The 15,649-nt window shown below is 43.8% G+C and overlaps 1 protein-coding gene across 1 annotated transcript in view; it reads left to right on the top strand.

Moving 5' to 3' along the window:
• Positions 1-15,649, top strand: part of Polr3b (RNA polymerase III subunit B) — a 104,876-nt gene that overhangs the window by 70,573 nt on the left and 18,654 nt on the right. Inside the window, exons 19-22 of the mRNA XM_029542033.1 lie at positions 766-975; positions 3,257-3,415; positions 4,629-4,746; positions 7,133-7,275. Coding sequence (XP_029397893.1) covers positions 766-975; positions 3,257-3,415; positions 4,629-4,746; positions 7,133-7,275 — 630 coding nt within the window. The remainder of the gene's footprint in view (positions 1-765; positions 976-3,256; positions 3,416-4,628; positions 4,747-7,132; positions 7,276-15,649) is intronic.

The raw sequence follows: 15,649 nt of genomic DNA, 5'->3' as shown, positions 1-15,649 counted from the left end.
TCCTCACCCTAGCCAGGCTGTGTCCCCCCTCCTCACCCTAGCCAGGCTGTGTCCCCCCTCCTCACCCTAGCCAGGCTGTGTCCCCCCTCCTCACCCTAGCCAGGCCTGTTTCCCCCTCCTCACCCTAGCCAGGCTGCATTTTCACTTCCTTAGGAGAGGGCCCCTAGCCTTTTCCCAAGTGTTCCCAGTGTTTGACAGGTGATGGTCTTTTGGGGGTTCCTTGGTTGGTTGGTTGTTGCTTCATAAATAACAAGTTTGCAAGCCCATGATCCTCAGCCTTTAGTTGAGATCTTCTTTCCTGATTCCACTCTCACTTTCTTTGACATTTAAATCTGTTGTTGTCATTAGTTCTTGCTGTATGAGCTCTTGCATGTGAAAACCCAGTGTCTCAAGTCATCCTAACAGAGCCAAGTGCAGGCTTGTGGAGTTAACCTGTGAAATTAACCAGTAAGGATCGAACCAGATAGGATCGATTGCCCTTATTAAGTCCAAAAAAGTTGAAATTGTCTAGATTGATATTACTCTGATTATATATTTTCTGGGATTTCAAATATTATTAACTTTTCTCTATTATATTTGAAATCCCAGAAAAAATATAATCAAAGTAATAAAGATGCTTTAGAAATCAATATTTATCATGTATTATTTTGAAATGTTTAACCTGAGATTCTCATTTCAGTTAAGTTTAATGTATTTAAACTCACTGCTACCTGATTATTCTACAGGATATAATGGTTGGTTTTGTCTTCTCCTATATCAATAAAGGTACCATTGGATACAATCAGCGGAACAGAATTGATACACTTATGTATCTACTAGCATATCCACAAAAACCCATGGTTAAAACAAAAACAATTGAGTTGATAGATTTTGAGAAGTTGCCAGCCGGCCAGAACGCTACTGTTGCCGTGATGAGCTACAGCGGCTATGACATTGAAGATGCTCTGGTTTTGAACAAGGCCTCTCTGGACAGAGGTAAGTGAATTCTTAAACACCAGAAGAACTTTTTTTTGCAGAATTAGATATAGTAAGTGATAAGTATAAATATTACTTGGGATCAGAATGCAGTGCAGGTTCAAAACTGTTGAACTTTATACACAAACTGGAGCTGTTATATATTTTTTATTTAAATTGAGAATTCAATGTATGAATTCTGTATTTATATCATTGTCACCACCTTCCTCCCTCCTTCATCACCCTATCCAGAGTCTTAAATTTTGCTTGTGTGTACATGTGTTTAGGACTGACCACTTTGGATTGACCACTTAGCAGGGAGTCTGTCTGTAAGAAAACTGATTTTACCTCTTGGCAGCCATTGATTGCCTATAGCTCTTAATCTAGGTGTAGAGACTTGTGCGTTTCCACCCATCTTGGCATATCAGCTAGTGTTGTCACTGTGCAGCTCTTGTGTAGGCGGCCATTTCCTTGAGGTCCCCTGGATGCCGGGCACTGCCCTGTCTGGAAACCTGTAAGACCTGCTACATGTTTGTGTTGGTTTTGTTTGCTTGCTTTGTTCTTAATGACTGACATTGAAACAATGTATTAAATGTTTAACTTCAGGATCTTTATTTTACTAGTAACTTAAGCATTTCTCATAGAGAATATAAATGAGGGTTTTTTTTTTCCACCAGGAATTAAATAGTATGTGAAAGGTTCATTTTTTTGTGTGTGGGGGGGTTAGAGAGTAGGGGTGGGTGGAGTGGGTGGCTGTTTTTAATAAATCCTGTAATACATGCAACAATAAACATGTGTTGAGAGGGCAGGTGGGAAGGGCTGTTACTATACAGCTTAAGTGCACAGTCTATGATCCATTTGTTAGCCACATGTCAAAAGCCAGGGATGTACAGAGACACAAACCTTATCTTGTAGTTTTTGTGCTTTTTTTATGCCTCCCTCTTTTAATGTTCTCCTTCCACAGGTCAGCACTGCATGACCCAGCCAGCACCACCTGGTCTGCAGGCTGACTTCTCTATTCAGGCTCTAGCTCCTTCCCTCTCTGGCATACCCACGATGCCGCCCCTTCCCTCTCCCTAGTTGCTAGGCAGCCATAATAGTACTCCTAGACATGTGTCACTGGCATTAACGTTGGCTGCACTGAATTTATGCCCCTTTTTTTCTCAAGTGACAACAGCCATGCTTTGAAACTAGATATTTTCCTTTCTGATTAACTGGTAACGTTGATGGTGGAAATCTGAAGACTTTGTGATGTCTATCAGAAATGCAATTTAATGATCAGAGTTTTTACCCTCCGTTAGCTTTTAAGCTCTCACCTATAAATAAAATGTCCATTTATGCTTAGAAGAAACCATGGGATGATTTTGCCATTTGGACTCCCAAGCACTGCAGTGTGTTGTTAATGGCTGTTGGATCACAGCTTCAGATCATGTAATATTAGCAGAGCAGCTGGCCCTCTGAACTGAGTTTCCCTAGGCTGCACAGGCCACTGGGAACCGTGATGATAAGCAGCACTGAGGCTTGCAGATGACTCCGTCTTACATTTTGTTCATCCTACAGTCACTCTCACTTTAAAAGGGAGGAGGCTTGCTTGCTTAAAGCTCTAACCGTAAATGCCAGAATCAAAGAAAGGAAGGCCTTTCAGGGAGGCTTGACAGACATTACAACACAGAGAGTTTATGTGCTGAGCAGCCTGGCCTGAGACTTGGTGAGGTTGGTCTGTTTTCAGTGTGCTACCAACTTCCTGACGGCTGTTTAATTCTCTGGCCCTCACACAGAATGCCCAGAGGTGATTTTATTTATTTATTTATTTATTTATTTATTATATGTAAGTACACTGTAGCTGTCTTCAGACACTCCAGAAGAGAGCGTCAGATCTTGTTACGGATGGTTATGAGCCACCATGTGGTTGCTGGGATTTGAACTCCGGACCTTCAGAAGAGCAATCAGGTGCTCTTACCCACTGAGCCATCTCACCAGCCCCAGAGGTGATTTTTAAGGCCCTTTGCCATTGTGGTATTTTATGGCTTTGTGTCACCTTCCTCCAGCATGACCTGTTGGGTGGTGTGCTGGAGCATGGCTGTGCAAATCAATGTTACATAGACAGTTGGCAGAGGAGCATGAGCCGTCCTCATTGTTAATTGGGTTTTGCTGGTAACATTGGTTTTACCAATGGTAAAGTAGTCTGAAGTTTGTTTTTTCGTTTTGTTTCTGGAAATGTGTGGCGAAGTGGCTTATTGAGTACCACAAACCCATGTTTCATATTACCAGGGATTCTGACCCATTTGGGATTTCATTTCAGGTTTTGGACGTTGTCTTGTGTATAAAAATGCTAAGTGCACCTTGAAACGATACACCAATCAGACCTTTGATAAGGTGATGGGTCCCATGTTGGATGCTGCTACCAGAAAACCCATCTGGCGACATGAAATTTTAGATGCAGATGGCATTTGTTCTCCAGGTAAAAACCCTTAAAAAATAATGGATTTCAGTGTATAGTTTTTTAAATTGTGAAAGTTATTTAACAGTATTTCTGAATTTTTGATAAACAGGGCAGAAAGTAATCTGTACTGTAATACCCCAGCTAGATTCAGCCAGTGTGGTCATTTTCACTGAATTTTCTTTCTATGTTTTTCTGTGCATTGTGTGTTTTCCCATAGCAAAAATGCATCCTAGGCATAACCTTAAATTACACAAAAGCCACACTTAAAACCATGTTTTGAATACGGTCTTGACTATGCTGGTTATTTCTAAATTCACACATTTTGCCTATGGTCTGACTTTGGACTTAACTTTTCCCTAAAGGGAAGGACTTCATTATGATTACAAACGTGTAATGAGTTTGTATATAGGACAGACAGCCCTTGCTTTTGGTCCTACAGGCTAGTGTAGAAGGCTGACATTGCATCAGATCACACACAAGCATGTCAGGTTACATCCAGAGTAAGGGATCGTGGAGAGAACCATGAGACCATTGTGTGGCAAGAGGATTAGCCCTGGTGAAGAAGATCTACATTGTTAGGAAATGCACTGACGCCTGCAGATGGGTAAGAGGCATCTGTAAGAATCAGAAAACCACAGTGGAAACCTGTGTGGTGTCCAGAAGTTTGATAGCTGAGGCTGTCTGAAAGGAAGACTGCATATTAGGGCTGTGCAGAACACAGGGACCAGCTGAAAGTTCTGTTGTCAGACCTATCATCTTCTGTACAAGCCAGCCATAGTTCACCTCTGCATGGACGGTGCTCTAGGGAACATGAGTCTGCCAAGCCACACCGTGTGAGTCTCCTTCACTCTGTCTACCTTTGTTTCTTTGGAAATCTTTGTGAAGCTTTAACACTGATCACCATGGCTTTGGAAATAAGCATGAGAATGCTTATTTAAGTAGCTGTTCCTTAAACTGAAACAGTAGCAAAACCAGAGATTTTATTTTTTTCCTTTCCAAGGTGAGCTGGTGGTGCTTTGGTACTGGTTAAGACGTCTACAGACAAGTAGTGTTCCCAACCTACTCTGATACCCTAAGAGATAGATAGCTACGTGAACTCCATTGACTGGGGTGGTCTCAGTTCTAGTTGATTGGGTTGGGGTTTCGCTTGGCATGCAGTGCTCAGTCCATTTCTGATTCATCACATGATCAGGTGATGGCGATCTGTTTAATGCTCTTCTCTTTTCTGTAGGTGAGAAAGTGGAAAACAAACAGGTGCTCGTAAACAAATCCATGCCCACGGTGACTCAGATTCCTTTGGAAGGGAGCAACGTGCCACAGCAACCACAGTATAAAGATGTGCCCATCACGTGCGTATTGATAAGACATGGAGATGCTTGGAAAAAGAATGAAGGGGAATTATATGTTATATATAATTATGTGTTATATATAATTATGTGGTAGTTATACCATTTTGAGTTCTATGATATACTTAAATAAAATGTATCATATAGTTACACAGTCTAGATACGCCAAAGAACTAGAAAGAGCAACTTCGGATACCTTTTCTTATATGAAAACAGTGTGGGATCCTATAGATGGTATAACCTGCTGAGAAGAGTGGCCCAAAAGCACAGGAGTTCTGGGTAGAAGAAACAGCAAGTCACTGGGTATAAAAGGCCCAGGTTTGGAGGATCAGTGTAGCTTGCTATGGGAACACATGGGAAGATTTGGAATTCATTCTACAGAGAGGGACACAACCAGATTTGTGTTATAGAAAAACTACAGCACCGGCTACATCACAGCCTCACCAGTGTACTAGGATGGAGCTGTGTTTAGTTATTTGTTGCCTCACCTGAGTAAAGTATCTAATCCCTCGTTTTCTCTGTATAATGAAAGAATAAAATTTATTAATCTCTAAACTTCTTCTCCATTCTAAATTATAATGGAATATGAAACATATTGAGGTAATCCAGTAGAAGTCACCCAGGATGATATAGAACCATCGAGGGAAGATGGCTATTCTGCCCTAGACAAGATAACCTAGGCTAAGGAGAGCAGTGGAAAGGAGTAGCATAGGACAACAACTCTCACACAAGAGAACTGCATTTGCTGCCATCGTGATAACCACCTACTGTGCTGGTCAGTCTTCTGGACTTCCTGTGTGAGAGCTTCATCAGCCCTCCATCCCATGAGCTGTGTTCTCTTAGAAGGGCATTAGACTAATGGTGTGGGAACAGAAGCAAGGAAAACATGGGTGCCATCCTGAGGTCACCTGGATGTACTTGGCAGAGGTGGGACTTGAAGCACAGTTTGTCATCAGAACCCTTCTTGAGGGCTGTACTAAATGCAGTGGTGTGAGAGAGAGCCATGAACTTGTTTGTATGTAGGGTAGGAGAGCAGGCAGCTCACTTGGGAGTGGTCCATGGTACCAAGTCCCATCAACAGAACTCCTGTGTGGTTATGTGTGCGGGATGCTGCCTCTCTCACCTGATGGAGGCGGGTGCTCAGGACCCATCTTGCCTTCTGCTGGAAAGTTCCTTTCTTTCTTCAAGAAACCTCATTCTGCCATTTGTCTCGTCTCTCCATGCATCCACCTGTTTCAAAATCACTTCCTTTCCCTCAGTAGAAGATGTGTTCAGATATGTTTGTCATCTTAGAAGAAAAGTGGATTCTGGGTTCATTCCTAGCTAGTTCACCTTCTCTTTCTCTCTTTTGGGGGTCTCCCCTGTTCCTGCTTTTCCACCTCTCCTCCAAATTCTCATCTCTCCATCCCACTGGAAGAGCTACAGTGCAGGTGTCCAACAACAGCCTGTGTTCTTTCCAGTTGAGAAGTGTTGTGTTGTATTATGTTGTTTTGCTGCCCAGGGGGTATGTTAGTTACAGAAGACAGCAGTGAGCCAGCCAGTGCCATTGTGCCCTGTGGAGCTCACAACCTAGTCCAGGAAGAGGGGAACAAACAGATAAGGAAACCCAGGGTTGGGCAGATTTGCCCAAGTCAGTGACCTCTCCTGTTCTAATCCTGTGGATAGGTATGTCTTTCATCCATGTGGTACCTCTTGTGACACCGCAGACAGACCCTCCCTCCCCTTGATTTTACCCCACCCCTCTCTTGCAGTCTTGTTTCCCACAGTCTCCCCTCTTGTGTGGCTTGGTGGCAGCCTTGTCCTTGTGCTGGCTAGTAATGCCTGTCCCTTTTCAGGATATGCTTCCCTACTGGAGAAAACTAACCCTCACTCCCCGGCTCCTTACTGATGTGCCCAGAAGGACATCTGCCTGTGGCTGGCTCCATTTAACACCTGAGACAAACCATCTGACACTTGAGAGACTCCTCGTAGTGTCTGTTGTGTAAACACTATGAAGCAAGATGTTTTGAGGACAGTAATAATGTAGTAGGTGGAAGGGCTGTTGCAAAAGTGGTTGGCACTCCAAGCTGAATCTGATCAAGTCTCAAAACTCAGTTCTGCCCTGTGTGACTGCTGCTCTCACACAGACTGTGTGGTCTCTCAAAGCGTCGGTTAATGCTGTCTATAATACAGTGATAACCATAAAACTGTTACACTATGTCTGCCTCATAATAAATGTATAAGACTGTGGAAGGAAAATTGTAAAATTTAAATTTAATGTTGCAAATGAGTAATTTTTTAGATCCTGAGAGGAGAATATCAGAGTATTTTGTGGTAGGATTGAAGAGAGTATGCCATACAGTGACAGAGTGACAAAGGACAGTTAGAGGCTACTTTGTCTTCACATCAGGTACAAAGGTGCAACAGACTCCTACATCGAGAAAGTGATGATCTCTTCCAACGCTGAGGATGCTTTCCTCATCAAGATGCTCCTGAGACAGACACGGCGCCCAGAGATTGGGGACAAGTTCAGCAGTCGCCATGGACAAAAGGGTGAGCGGAACCCCAAGTGTTGCAAGCTGTTTCTCAGATTCCCCTGTTAACATTCATGATTGAGGCCATTATGGTGGGTGTGGTTATCCGATCATTTCATTTCCTTTTGTGACCAGAATTATAAATCATAGCCCCATACCCATCGAAGTCCATGGGACAGGAATAGTGAATCTTCTTAGGAAAGGCACGTGTTTGAACCATTCTGTGTTCTGTTTGGTCATAGAATCTCAGCACTAGGAGGTACCTCAGAATTAAATATCCCTTATTTAACAGATTTGATTACCCTCATTTACTTGACTGATTATCTAGACAGAACAGAATTTGACATGTTAGGAAAATGTCAGTATCCCTCACAAGAATTCACACAGTAAGAGAATGTCCCATTCTGTATCAACCTACACATGTCACATTACTGTCCTGGTTAGTTCTATGTCAACACAAGCTACAGTCATCTGAAAGGAGGTTCCCTCAATTGAGGAAATGCCTCCATAAGATCCAGCAGTAAGGCATTTTCTCAATTAGTGATTGAAATGTAAGCTCCCCTCTGCCCATTGAGGGTGCTGCTATCCCTGGGCTGGTTCTATAAGAAAGCAGGCTGAGCAAGCCAGTGAGCAGTACCTATCCATGGCCTCTGCATCAGCTCCTGCCTCCAGGTTCCTGCCCTGTTTGAGTTCCTGTCCTGACTTCCATCAGGGATGAGCAGTGATGTGAAAAGCGTAAGCCAAATAAACCCTCTCCTCCCCAGCTTGTTTTTTGGTCATGGTGTTCATCACAGCAATAGAAACCCTGACTACGCTACAGTCCCAAGCCCATTTGCTACTGTGTGAAGACTTGGAGACTGATGAGCATGGCAGGCAGAGCTTATCTACTAGGTCTAGTCCCACTGAAGTTACAGAAACGTGCCTTTCCAGTCTTACGTGTAGTGAAGCCTTTCTCAGAGCAGATGCTAAATCAGTTCATGGTAAGAGTATCTGAATAACCAGGGGAGAGTTGAGGCTCCCTGCAGTTCTCCATGGGTGGGCTGCCCTTGGGTTTACCTGGAACACCCTGTGAATCCACACACGGACAGACAGAGCACCACTGTCCACATGAACCCTAGTCAGTAAGCACCATTAGATCAGGCCTCCAAGTGAAATGTCAGGAAGGCTTTGTGTTGTAGCACTTCCAAACTGTCAACAAAGCAGGAACCAGGCTCCCTGGCAGAAGTGCCTTTGGCTCAGTTGTGTGCACAGTGGCCTTAGAGATCCCCTTGATCTTAGGGCCTCTGACATATATGTTGCTCTGCAAGCTGAAGGGCATCCTCCCAGGGTGGCTGACCTTTACTTCACTGAGGACTTTGTCTTCCTAGTTTTCCTTTTCCAGATGCCTTTTAATCCGAGGTAAGACCTGATTAGCCCCCACTCCCTTGACAGTCCTGTCTTACAGTCTTGTCAGATTTATTGAAAAGCCAGGAGGCAAAAAGGGAAGCAACCAAACAGAAAAATAGGTGACAAAGACTTTAAGAGAGTAGTGAAAGCCTAGAGCCTTTGGGTGAATATAACTTTACTTGCAAGCATGATTTTTATCAGGTATTAAATACACAGTCTCTTGTTCCATGTATTTGTGTTTATGTGTGTATATACAATACCACATCTCTGGCAGTCAGAGGACAGTTTTCAGGGGCCCTGTCCTTCCATCCTGTGCTTTCTGGAGTTCAGACTCAGGTCATTAGACTTGGCAACCAGCACCTTTGCCTGCCAAGTCATCCCGCCGACCCACACACATGGTCTGAAAGGTTGGTTTGACCAAGTCATCCCGCCGACCCACACACATGGTCTGAAAGGTTGGTTTGACCAGGTCATCCCACCGACCCACACACATGATCTGAAAGGTTGGTTTGACCAAGTCATCCCGCCGACCCACACACATGGTCTGAAAGGTTGGTTTGAAGTGGAGGATTAGGCTGCTGAGACAGTTATGTGGTAGATGACGTCCCTCTGGAGTCCCTGGGCCTGCAGCACTGCAAATAGAACCGGAGCCCTGTACACTAAAAGAAGACTTGGTTCTCACTTCTCCACCTGTGTCTCCCAGAAGCAATCTCGCCCCGTTTATACCTTCACATTTCTAAGTATTCTTAGACATACTCATTCATTTTACATGTTACTTACTGATTCACTCTTAGGTGGCTAGGTGGGTCCAGAAACATAGACCTCTCCTCACACCCTACCCACCCTGAATAGGACTGTCGTGATATTGGGTTATTTAACTACATAGACAACACTTAGTACAAAGTAAATAGTCATTTGAGTATGGCTCCTCTGTACATACGTTTCTTTCTCTGTAATAGTTTCCTCTCATCTCTTTATCTGCTCTTCTGGGCATTACCTATTTGCCTTTATACTGTTCTTGCATAACATCAGCAGGCTCTTTGTACAGCTTTCCTTGGGACCAATGTTCTTTTGCTCCTTTTGAGCCCGCTTCTTCCTACTCCATACTGTGGCATTCACCCTCGGAAGCAGAGCTTCTCAGCAGTATTAGAGCTCAGCGTCTGGTTAGGGAGACAGCTCCCCTTGTAAGGTACCTGCTGCACAAACCTGAGGTCAGATCCCCAAAACTCATGGGAAAAAAAAAAAAAAAAACAGAACAAAACAGGTGTATCAGTGTTCTTCTTAATCTCTACACTGAAGAGGGGGAGGAAGGACAAGAGGATCCCTGGGGCTTGCATCAGCCAGTTTGACTATATTGTGGATTCTACCTTTAGTGAGAAACCCTGACTCAAAAAATATGGTAGAGATAAAAACTGAAGACAGCTGATGCTGAGCACACATTCTGGGGAGTTATGGCTTTAAAAGAGTGCTTATGACTCAGCAGAGGCAGAAAGTGTGTTATGCCAAGTGCTATTGCTTGAGCCCTGAGCAGCTGTTTCACAAGAAGGCTGGGTATGTACTGGAGGACTATATTAAGGCTGCTACAGCAAGGACCACAGATCCAGGAGGCTCACAGCAGCAGTAGATTTTCTTGCTATCTTGAAGCTGGCCATCCAAAGGCAAGTGGTAGCAGATACAGGTTCTTCTGAGGCCTGGCTGCTTGGCTTGCAAACTGTCACCTCATTCTACCTCAAATGGCGTGTTTCCCTCTTCACACACATCCCTAGTTTTTGTCTTATAAATATACTAGGCATATTGGCTTAGGGTTCACCTCGGTGATTTCATTCCACTCTAATTACCTCTTGTTGTTGTGGGGGAGAAGTTTGAAGGTTTTGTTTATTTACTTTTGAGACAGTCTCATTCTATAGCCTTGGCTCAATATGTAGCCCAGGCTAGCCTCAAATTCAGAGAGCCACCTGACTCTGCCTCCTGATGCTGGGAGTAAAGGTTTGTGATCACTAAATACAACTGCCGGCCTCTTTTCCTTGTACAATAGTTGTTCTTTAAATTATTGAGAAAGGATCATGAGAAATAAATCTTTTTTTTTTTTTTTTTTGAAGGGGGGGTGGTTCGAGACAGGGTTTCTCTGTGTAGCCCTGGCTGTCCTAGAACTCACTCTGTAGACCAGGTTGGCCTCAAACTTAGAAATCCACCTGCATCTGCCTCCCAAGTGCCGGGATTGTGAGGTCACATATGTATAAACATGTCCTAACTTCTGACGTCCTCTCTATTGGTCTGTGTGTCACGGGGGATATTCTAGCATGAAAATTGTTTCCCTGCAGATTTTGACAGCATTACTATGTAGTAGATCCAGTGTTGCTGGTTCATGTAGACTGACATTACAGGACTCATTGTGCTCTGTGTGTGTGTGTGTGTGTGTGTGTGTGTGTGTGTGTGTGCATATTATATGTAGGTGCCACATGTGTGTGAGCACATGTGTGTAAGGGGTCAAGGTTGGTATCTGGTATGATTCCTTACTCACATTCCACCTTTTTTTCTTTTTTGTTTTTTTGAACCCGGTTTCTCAATGACCCTGAACTCACTGATTACACTAGACTGCCTGACCTTTAGGGACCTCTCTCTCTTAACCTCTTGACTTCATCTGATCTGTGCTGCTATGCCTAGAATAGTTAGTCTGGGTAACTTGTAAGTACAGAGGCTCATTTCTTACAGCTCTAGAAGCTAGAAAACTCAAGGCCAAGGGTCTACCATCTGGTGAAGGCTTGTTTAATTACATCATGTCTTGGTAGACAGTGAAAGGGTAAAAGAGCACCCTGGAGAGAGAGAGGAGAGAGAGGGGAGAGAGAGGAGAGAGAGAGAGAGAGAGAGAGAGAGAGAGAGAGAGAGAGAGAGAGCGCCCAAGCATAAGATGCCCTCTGCAGCCTCAGAAGTTTCTGTGCTCAGCACTGATCTGTTCATGAGATGACACCCGTGGGCCCTAAGCACCTCCCAGCAATCCCCCCCACGCACATGTGTGTTTAGGGAAATAAATCCAAACCACAGGATGTCTATGACCTGAACAAGCAATCTGCTCTTTAGTGAACTGGGCAGGAATGGGACAGGAACGTGTTCTGGAGCTAGGCAAGGGCAACTCCTAAGAGTTTGAGGCTGTGGTTTGCAGTATTGGGTAGACTCTTAACAGCTGGGAGTGGCGCTAGGGATAGAATTTGGGAACATGTGTACTGTTTGTCCCTTTCAGTGTGGCACTCTTGGTGTGCTGATAATTTACTAACATTTTATGTCTAGTCTATCCCTTTATCTGTACAGCTCCAGTCGGTGCTGAGACTCCTCCCACACAAAATGAAGCGTTTGAACCTCAGAGAGGATGCTTGTCTGGTACAGCTTAGTGCTGGCAGAACTAGATTTGAATCCAGAATTTTCTGAGTGTGCTAAACTGTGTTATTCTGATACCCCATTGTCATCACCTCTGGAATTGCCACTGTCCTAGAAGTTTCTCCATAGAAAAGGTACAGCCTTTTCCTGAGATTGAGTCTTTATATTTCTTCCAAGTCTGTTCTGTGTCTTCTTGAGAGGCTGTCTCTTCAAAATTCTCATTTTTCCTAGATAAATCTGTTGATATCTTCCATGAAAGTGAAACGAATGCTACCAAACCCGAATGGGTCCTGAACTGCCCAGAAGGCTCACTCCCCAACTCTACTTCCTGATGTGCCTTCTCTACTGAAATTAACTCACTATAAAAGTACCCCTCTTCCTTCTTTAACTGATCATCTGCTAAGGCCCTAGTGCTTGATTGATTAAAATTCAGTCTCATGAAAAAAGAAGTAAAATTCATACCCTTCAATTCTGACCATTCTCCTGATTGCCTGGCCAGATGTGATCTCTAAAGACAGAAGACAGAATGTGGAGGACTGTCGGGGACAGTGATTACAGCACAACTTAGCTGACAGAGCCTAGATAGGAACTCTAGGGTCCCACCTAGCACAGCTGTGTGCTTAGTAATCATTGCAAAATGGGCTGATAAAAGTCTCAAGAGTTTGTGGGGGTTCTGGGGTGCATGTGTCACAACATCATTCCTGGTGTGACTGGTTTGTTGTGGTAAGAACAGTAATTACTGGAGGTTAATTTCTATTCTTTTGAAATGTAGACTTGTTTAGATAATACAGCAGTGTCTTAAGTGCCGTAAGTTGACCTGTAAGTCTTCTCTGCAGGTTATTTTGGTATAACATGCATGTATGCTCTGCCTTTAAAGCATGGGGTTAAGCTCCTGGTGCTCGGGAAGTAGTATGCTCCTAGAGACAGACTGGCTGGTTTGTTATTTGCTTTCGGTTTGGGTTTTTTGTTTGTTTTGTTTGTTTTTAAGCTGTCGTTAGGAATTCATTTAGTACATGTATGATACACAGATTAGATTACATTTCTACACTAATACCTCTTAAAATAGCCTCTCCAGCAGTTGACGGCAAGTTGGAGATTTTAGTTTCATAGATCATCAGTGTTGGTCTCTGCTCAAGCAGAGTCACTTCAAGGTAACAGGATAATAAGTAGCTAAATGAAGCCACCGGGGACAGGAAGTTGACCTTCGTGCTGTGCACGATCAAAGAGCTGATAAAGATTGAAAAGAGGATGGAATGGGTGGGTAAGGTAGAAAAAGAGAATGCCCTACAGCATGTCCCCAGCGTAATGAGCAAAGACCACGATTGGCCAGAGAGGGGTTTTCTCAGTCCCTGCAGCATTCCCCTCTCGACCCTCCATAATTGAGGTGAAGCCAGGTGTGGAGCCACAAGCCTTTAATCCCAGCACTTGCCAGGCAGAGACAAGATGATCTCTGTGATTTCAAGGCCGATATGGTCTACAGAGCAAGTTCCAGGACAGCCTGATCTACATAGTGAAACCCTGTCTCAAACAAACAAAATAAAAACACAAAAAAATAAAACTTCAACAATACCAAAAAGCAGGACTAAACTGACAGAGCCAGTGTAGCAGAAGGGAAAAGTCTTGGATGAGGACCAGGAGACCAACACACTCTCAACACCTGCTGCCGCATTCTGCAGTAAGGGGACTTTAGTCCATTCCCTGTGGCAGTCAGAATCTTCACATAGACTTGTTCTGCATCTTTGCCTGATCCTTTATGAATGCCATCAGTGAGCTCACAGCCCAAAGAGCGCTTGATGAAGACTGGGGACAGCAGGGTCGCTCAGTGAGGACCTCCTCTACAGCCAAGGGCCACCGTACCCGTGTGTGCTTACAGAGGAGGCAAGGTCTGCTTTGGTTTTGAGGAGTTTTCATCTTTTTCCATGTTTCAGGGTTTCACTGGGAGTAAGGCTGCGCCCTCCCTATTCACATGTGACGTCCTTCCTTCCAAAGGGGTCAGGAGAGTAGAGACGTGGGTCTGCAAAGCCGGGTGCTTTCCTATCCTGCCTTTATCAGCCTGGCAGGTAACGCCTGGTCGCATCATGCTCCTCGGAGCAGCTGGAGCTGGACTTCCTTCCCGCAACAGAAGCAAGTGCATTAGGCTCGTGGGCTCTGTTTTGCACAGACAAATCTCAAGCACTCTTTTAGTCGGTGCCAAATAATATTTTCATATTGAGATTTTTCCCTCTGATAATGCCTTTATTAGATCTTATCCTTGGTCTTTTTTAATTCTTTAGGAAAAGATTACATTAGTCTAAGGAGTTAAGTTTCATCTCAGTGTCCAGGCTAAGCGAATTATTATATTTCTGGATATCCTCTTTCTGTTGCTGCCATTCACAATGAGCAAGGAAAGAGTAGACCCCTTTGATGTGGAGAGGGGAAAAGCAATATATCACTCTCCCGAAAGAGCATTTCTCAGTCTCTCCTGTGAAAAAGGATTAGCACCTCCAACAAAGGTCCTGCAGATCACAGAACAGCAGCAATGCCAGGCAGTGTTTCTAAGGGAAAACTGTATTTGAGCAAGAGTGTTTGCCCTGGCAAACAGAAGCTTTTTAATAACTGCAAATCTGAGGTAATGACATCCACTCCTCAGTGCCCCTCCCTCCTCTGAGACCAGATAGCCACTCACAACGCTCGGAAGTCAACTTTGTTTTGAAGTAAAAGCTTGGGAGTATCAAAATACAGTTTTCACTTAGCAGTTCAGCTTATTTATTTATTCCTGGCTTAGAGAGGATAGTGTATTTATGGACAAAATTTTCTAGAATAGTTGTCTTTGACTCTTGCTCAAAGCAAGTCCCATTAAAAGACTGCTTGCCTCTAAATATTATTCAGTAATTTGCTAAGTTAATTTACTAATATTTTGATGAAGTATATCTTAAAAGAAGTTTAGCGTCTTGTGTAGTGCCGCGGAGAGACTGTGAGAGTTAAGACGTTTATTCGCGTGTGCCAGAAAACCTGAGAGCAAAGTCTGTCCATTAAACAAGTAAAAACCAGTCTTCCCAGAATTCCATTCATTGTGGTTTTTTTCTGTAGTGCTTTCTAAACTGGGTGAGCTGGAAGAGCCTGGAGTAACAATGACATGGCTGGCATCTTGTCCTCACACAGCTCTTCAGGGTGTTAAAATCCACTGCCAGGCCATCTTCAAACACACTGGAGGTCTTTGGCTCCGCAGCCGCCTGATCCTGCTTGAATGTCTAAGTGGGAGGGTACAGGGGGTGGCCGAGTGAATGAGGGACTAAGATAAGGTGCATTTGTCCAACAGCCCTAAAGTCAGAGTCCAAACAAGTTCACTTACTGTGCTCCAGTCGGGATTCCGCTCACATGGACACCTCGTTAGACACCTCCTTGTAAGAAGACTTTACTTAATTTGTTTTCTAAGAACAAGTTTTAGATCCTCTGTGGCTCACTGTAGCTTTCTGCCCTTTCAGTAAATACCCAGGGTATTTAGTGTTTTATGGCCTAGAATAAAAATCTCCCATTCTGTTTCCAAATAGTGTAGGCTCAACACATTTCATTAAGTTCTTGACACATTTAGCCATGTGTATTTTGTAAAGTTCCTATGGTTATTGTTTTTACAATAGCTGCTTCCAGAAGCACTG

Source organism: Mus pahari, chromosome 9 (genome assembly GCF_900095145.1).
Source record: "Mus pahari chromosome 9, PAHARI_EIJ_v1.1, whole genome shotgun sequence".
NCBI classification, from domain to species: domain Eukaryota; kingdom Metazoa; phylum Chordata; class Mammalia; order Rodentia; family Muridae; genus Mus; species Mus pahari.
Note: the sequence above shows the minus strand (reverse complement) of the source record. Positions and strands in the feature narration are given on the sequence as shown.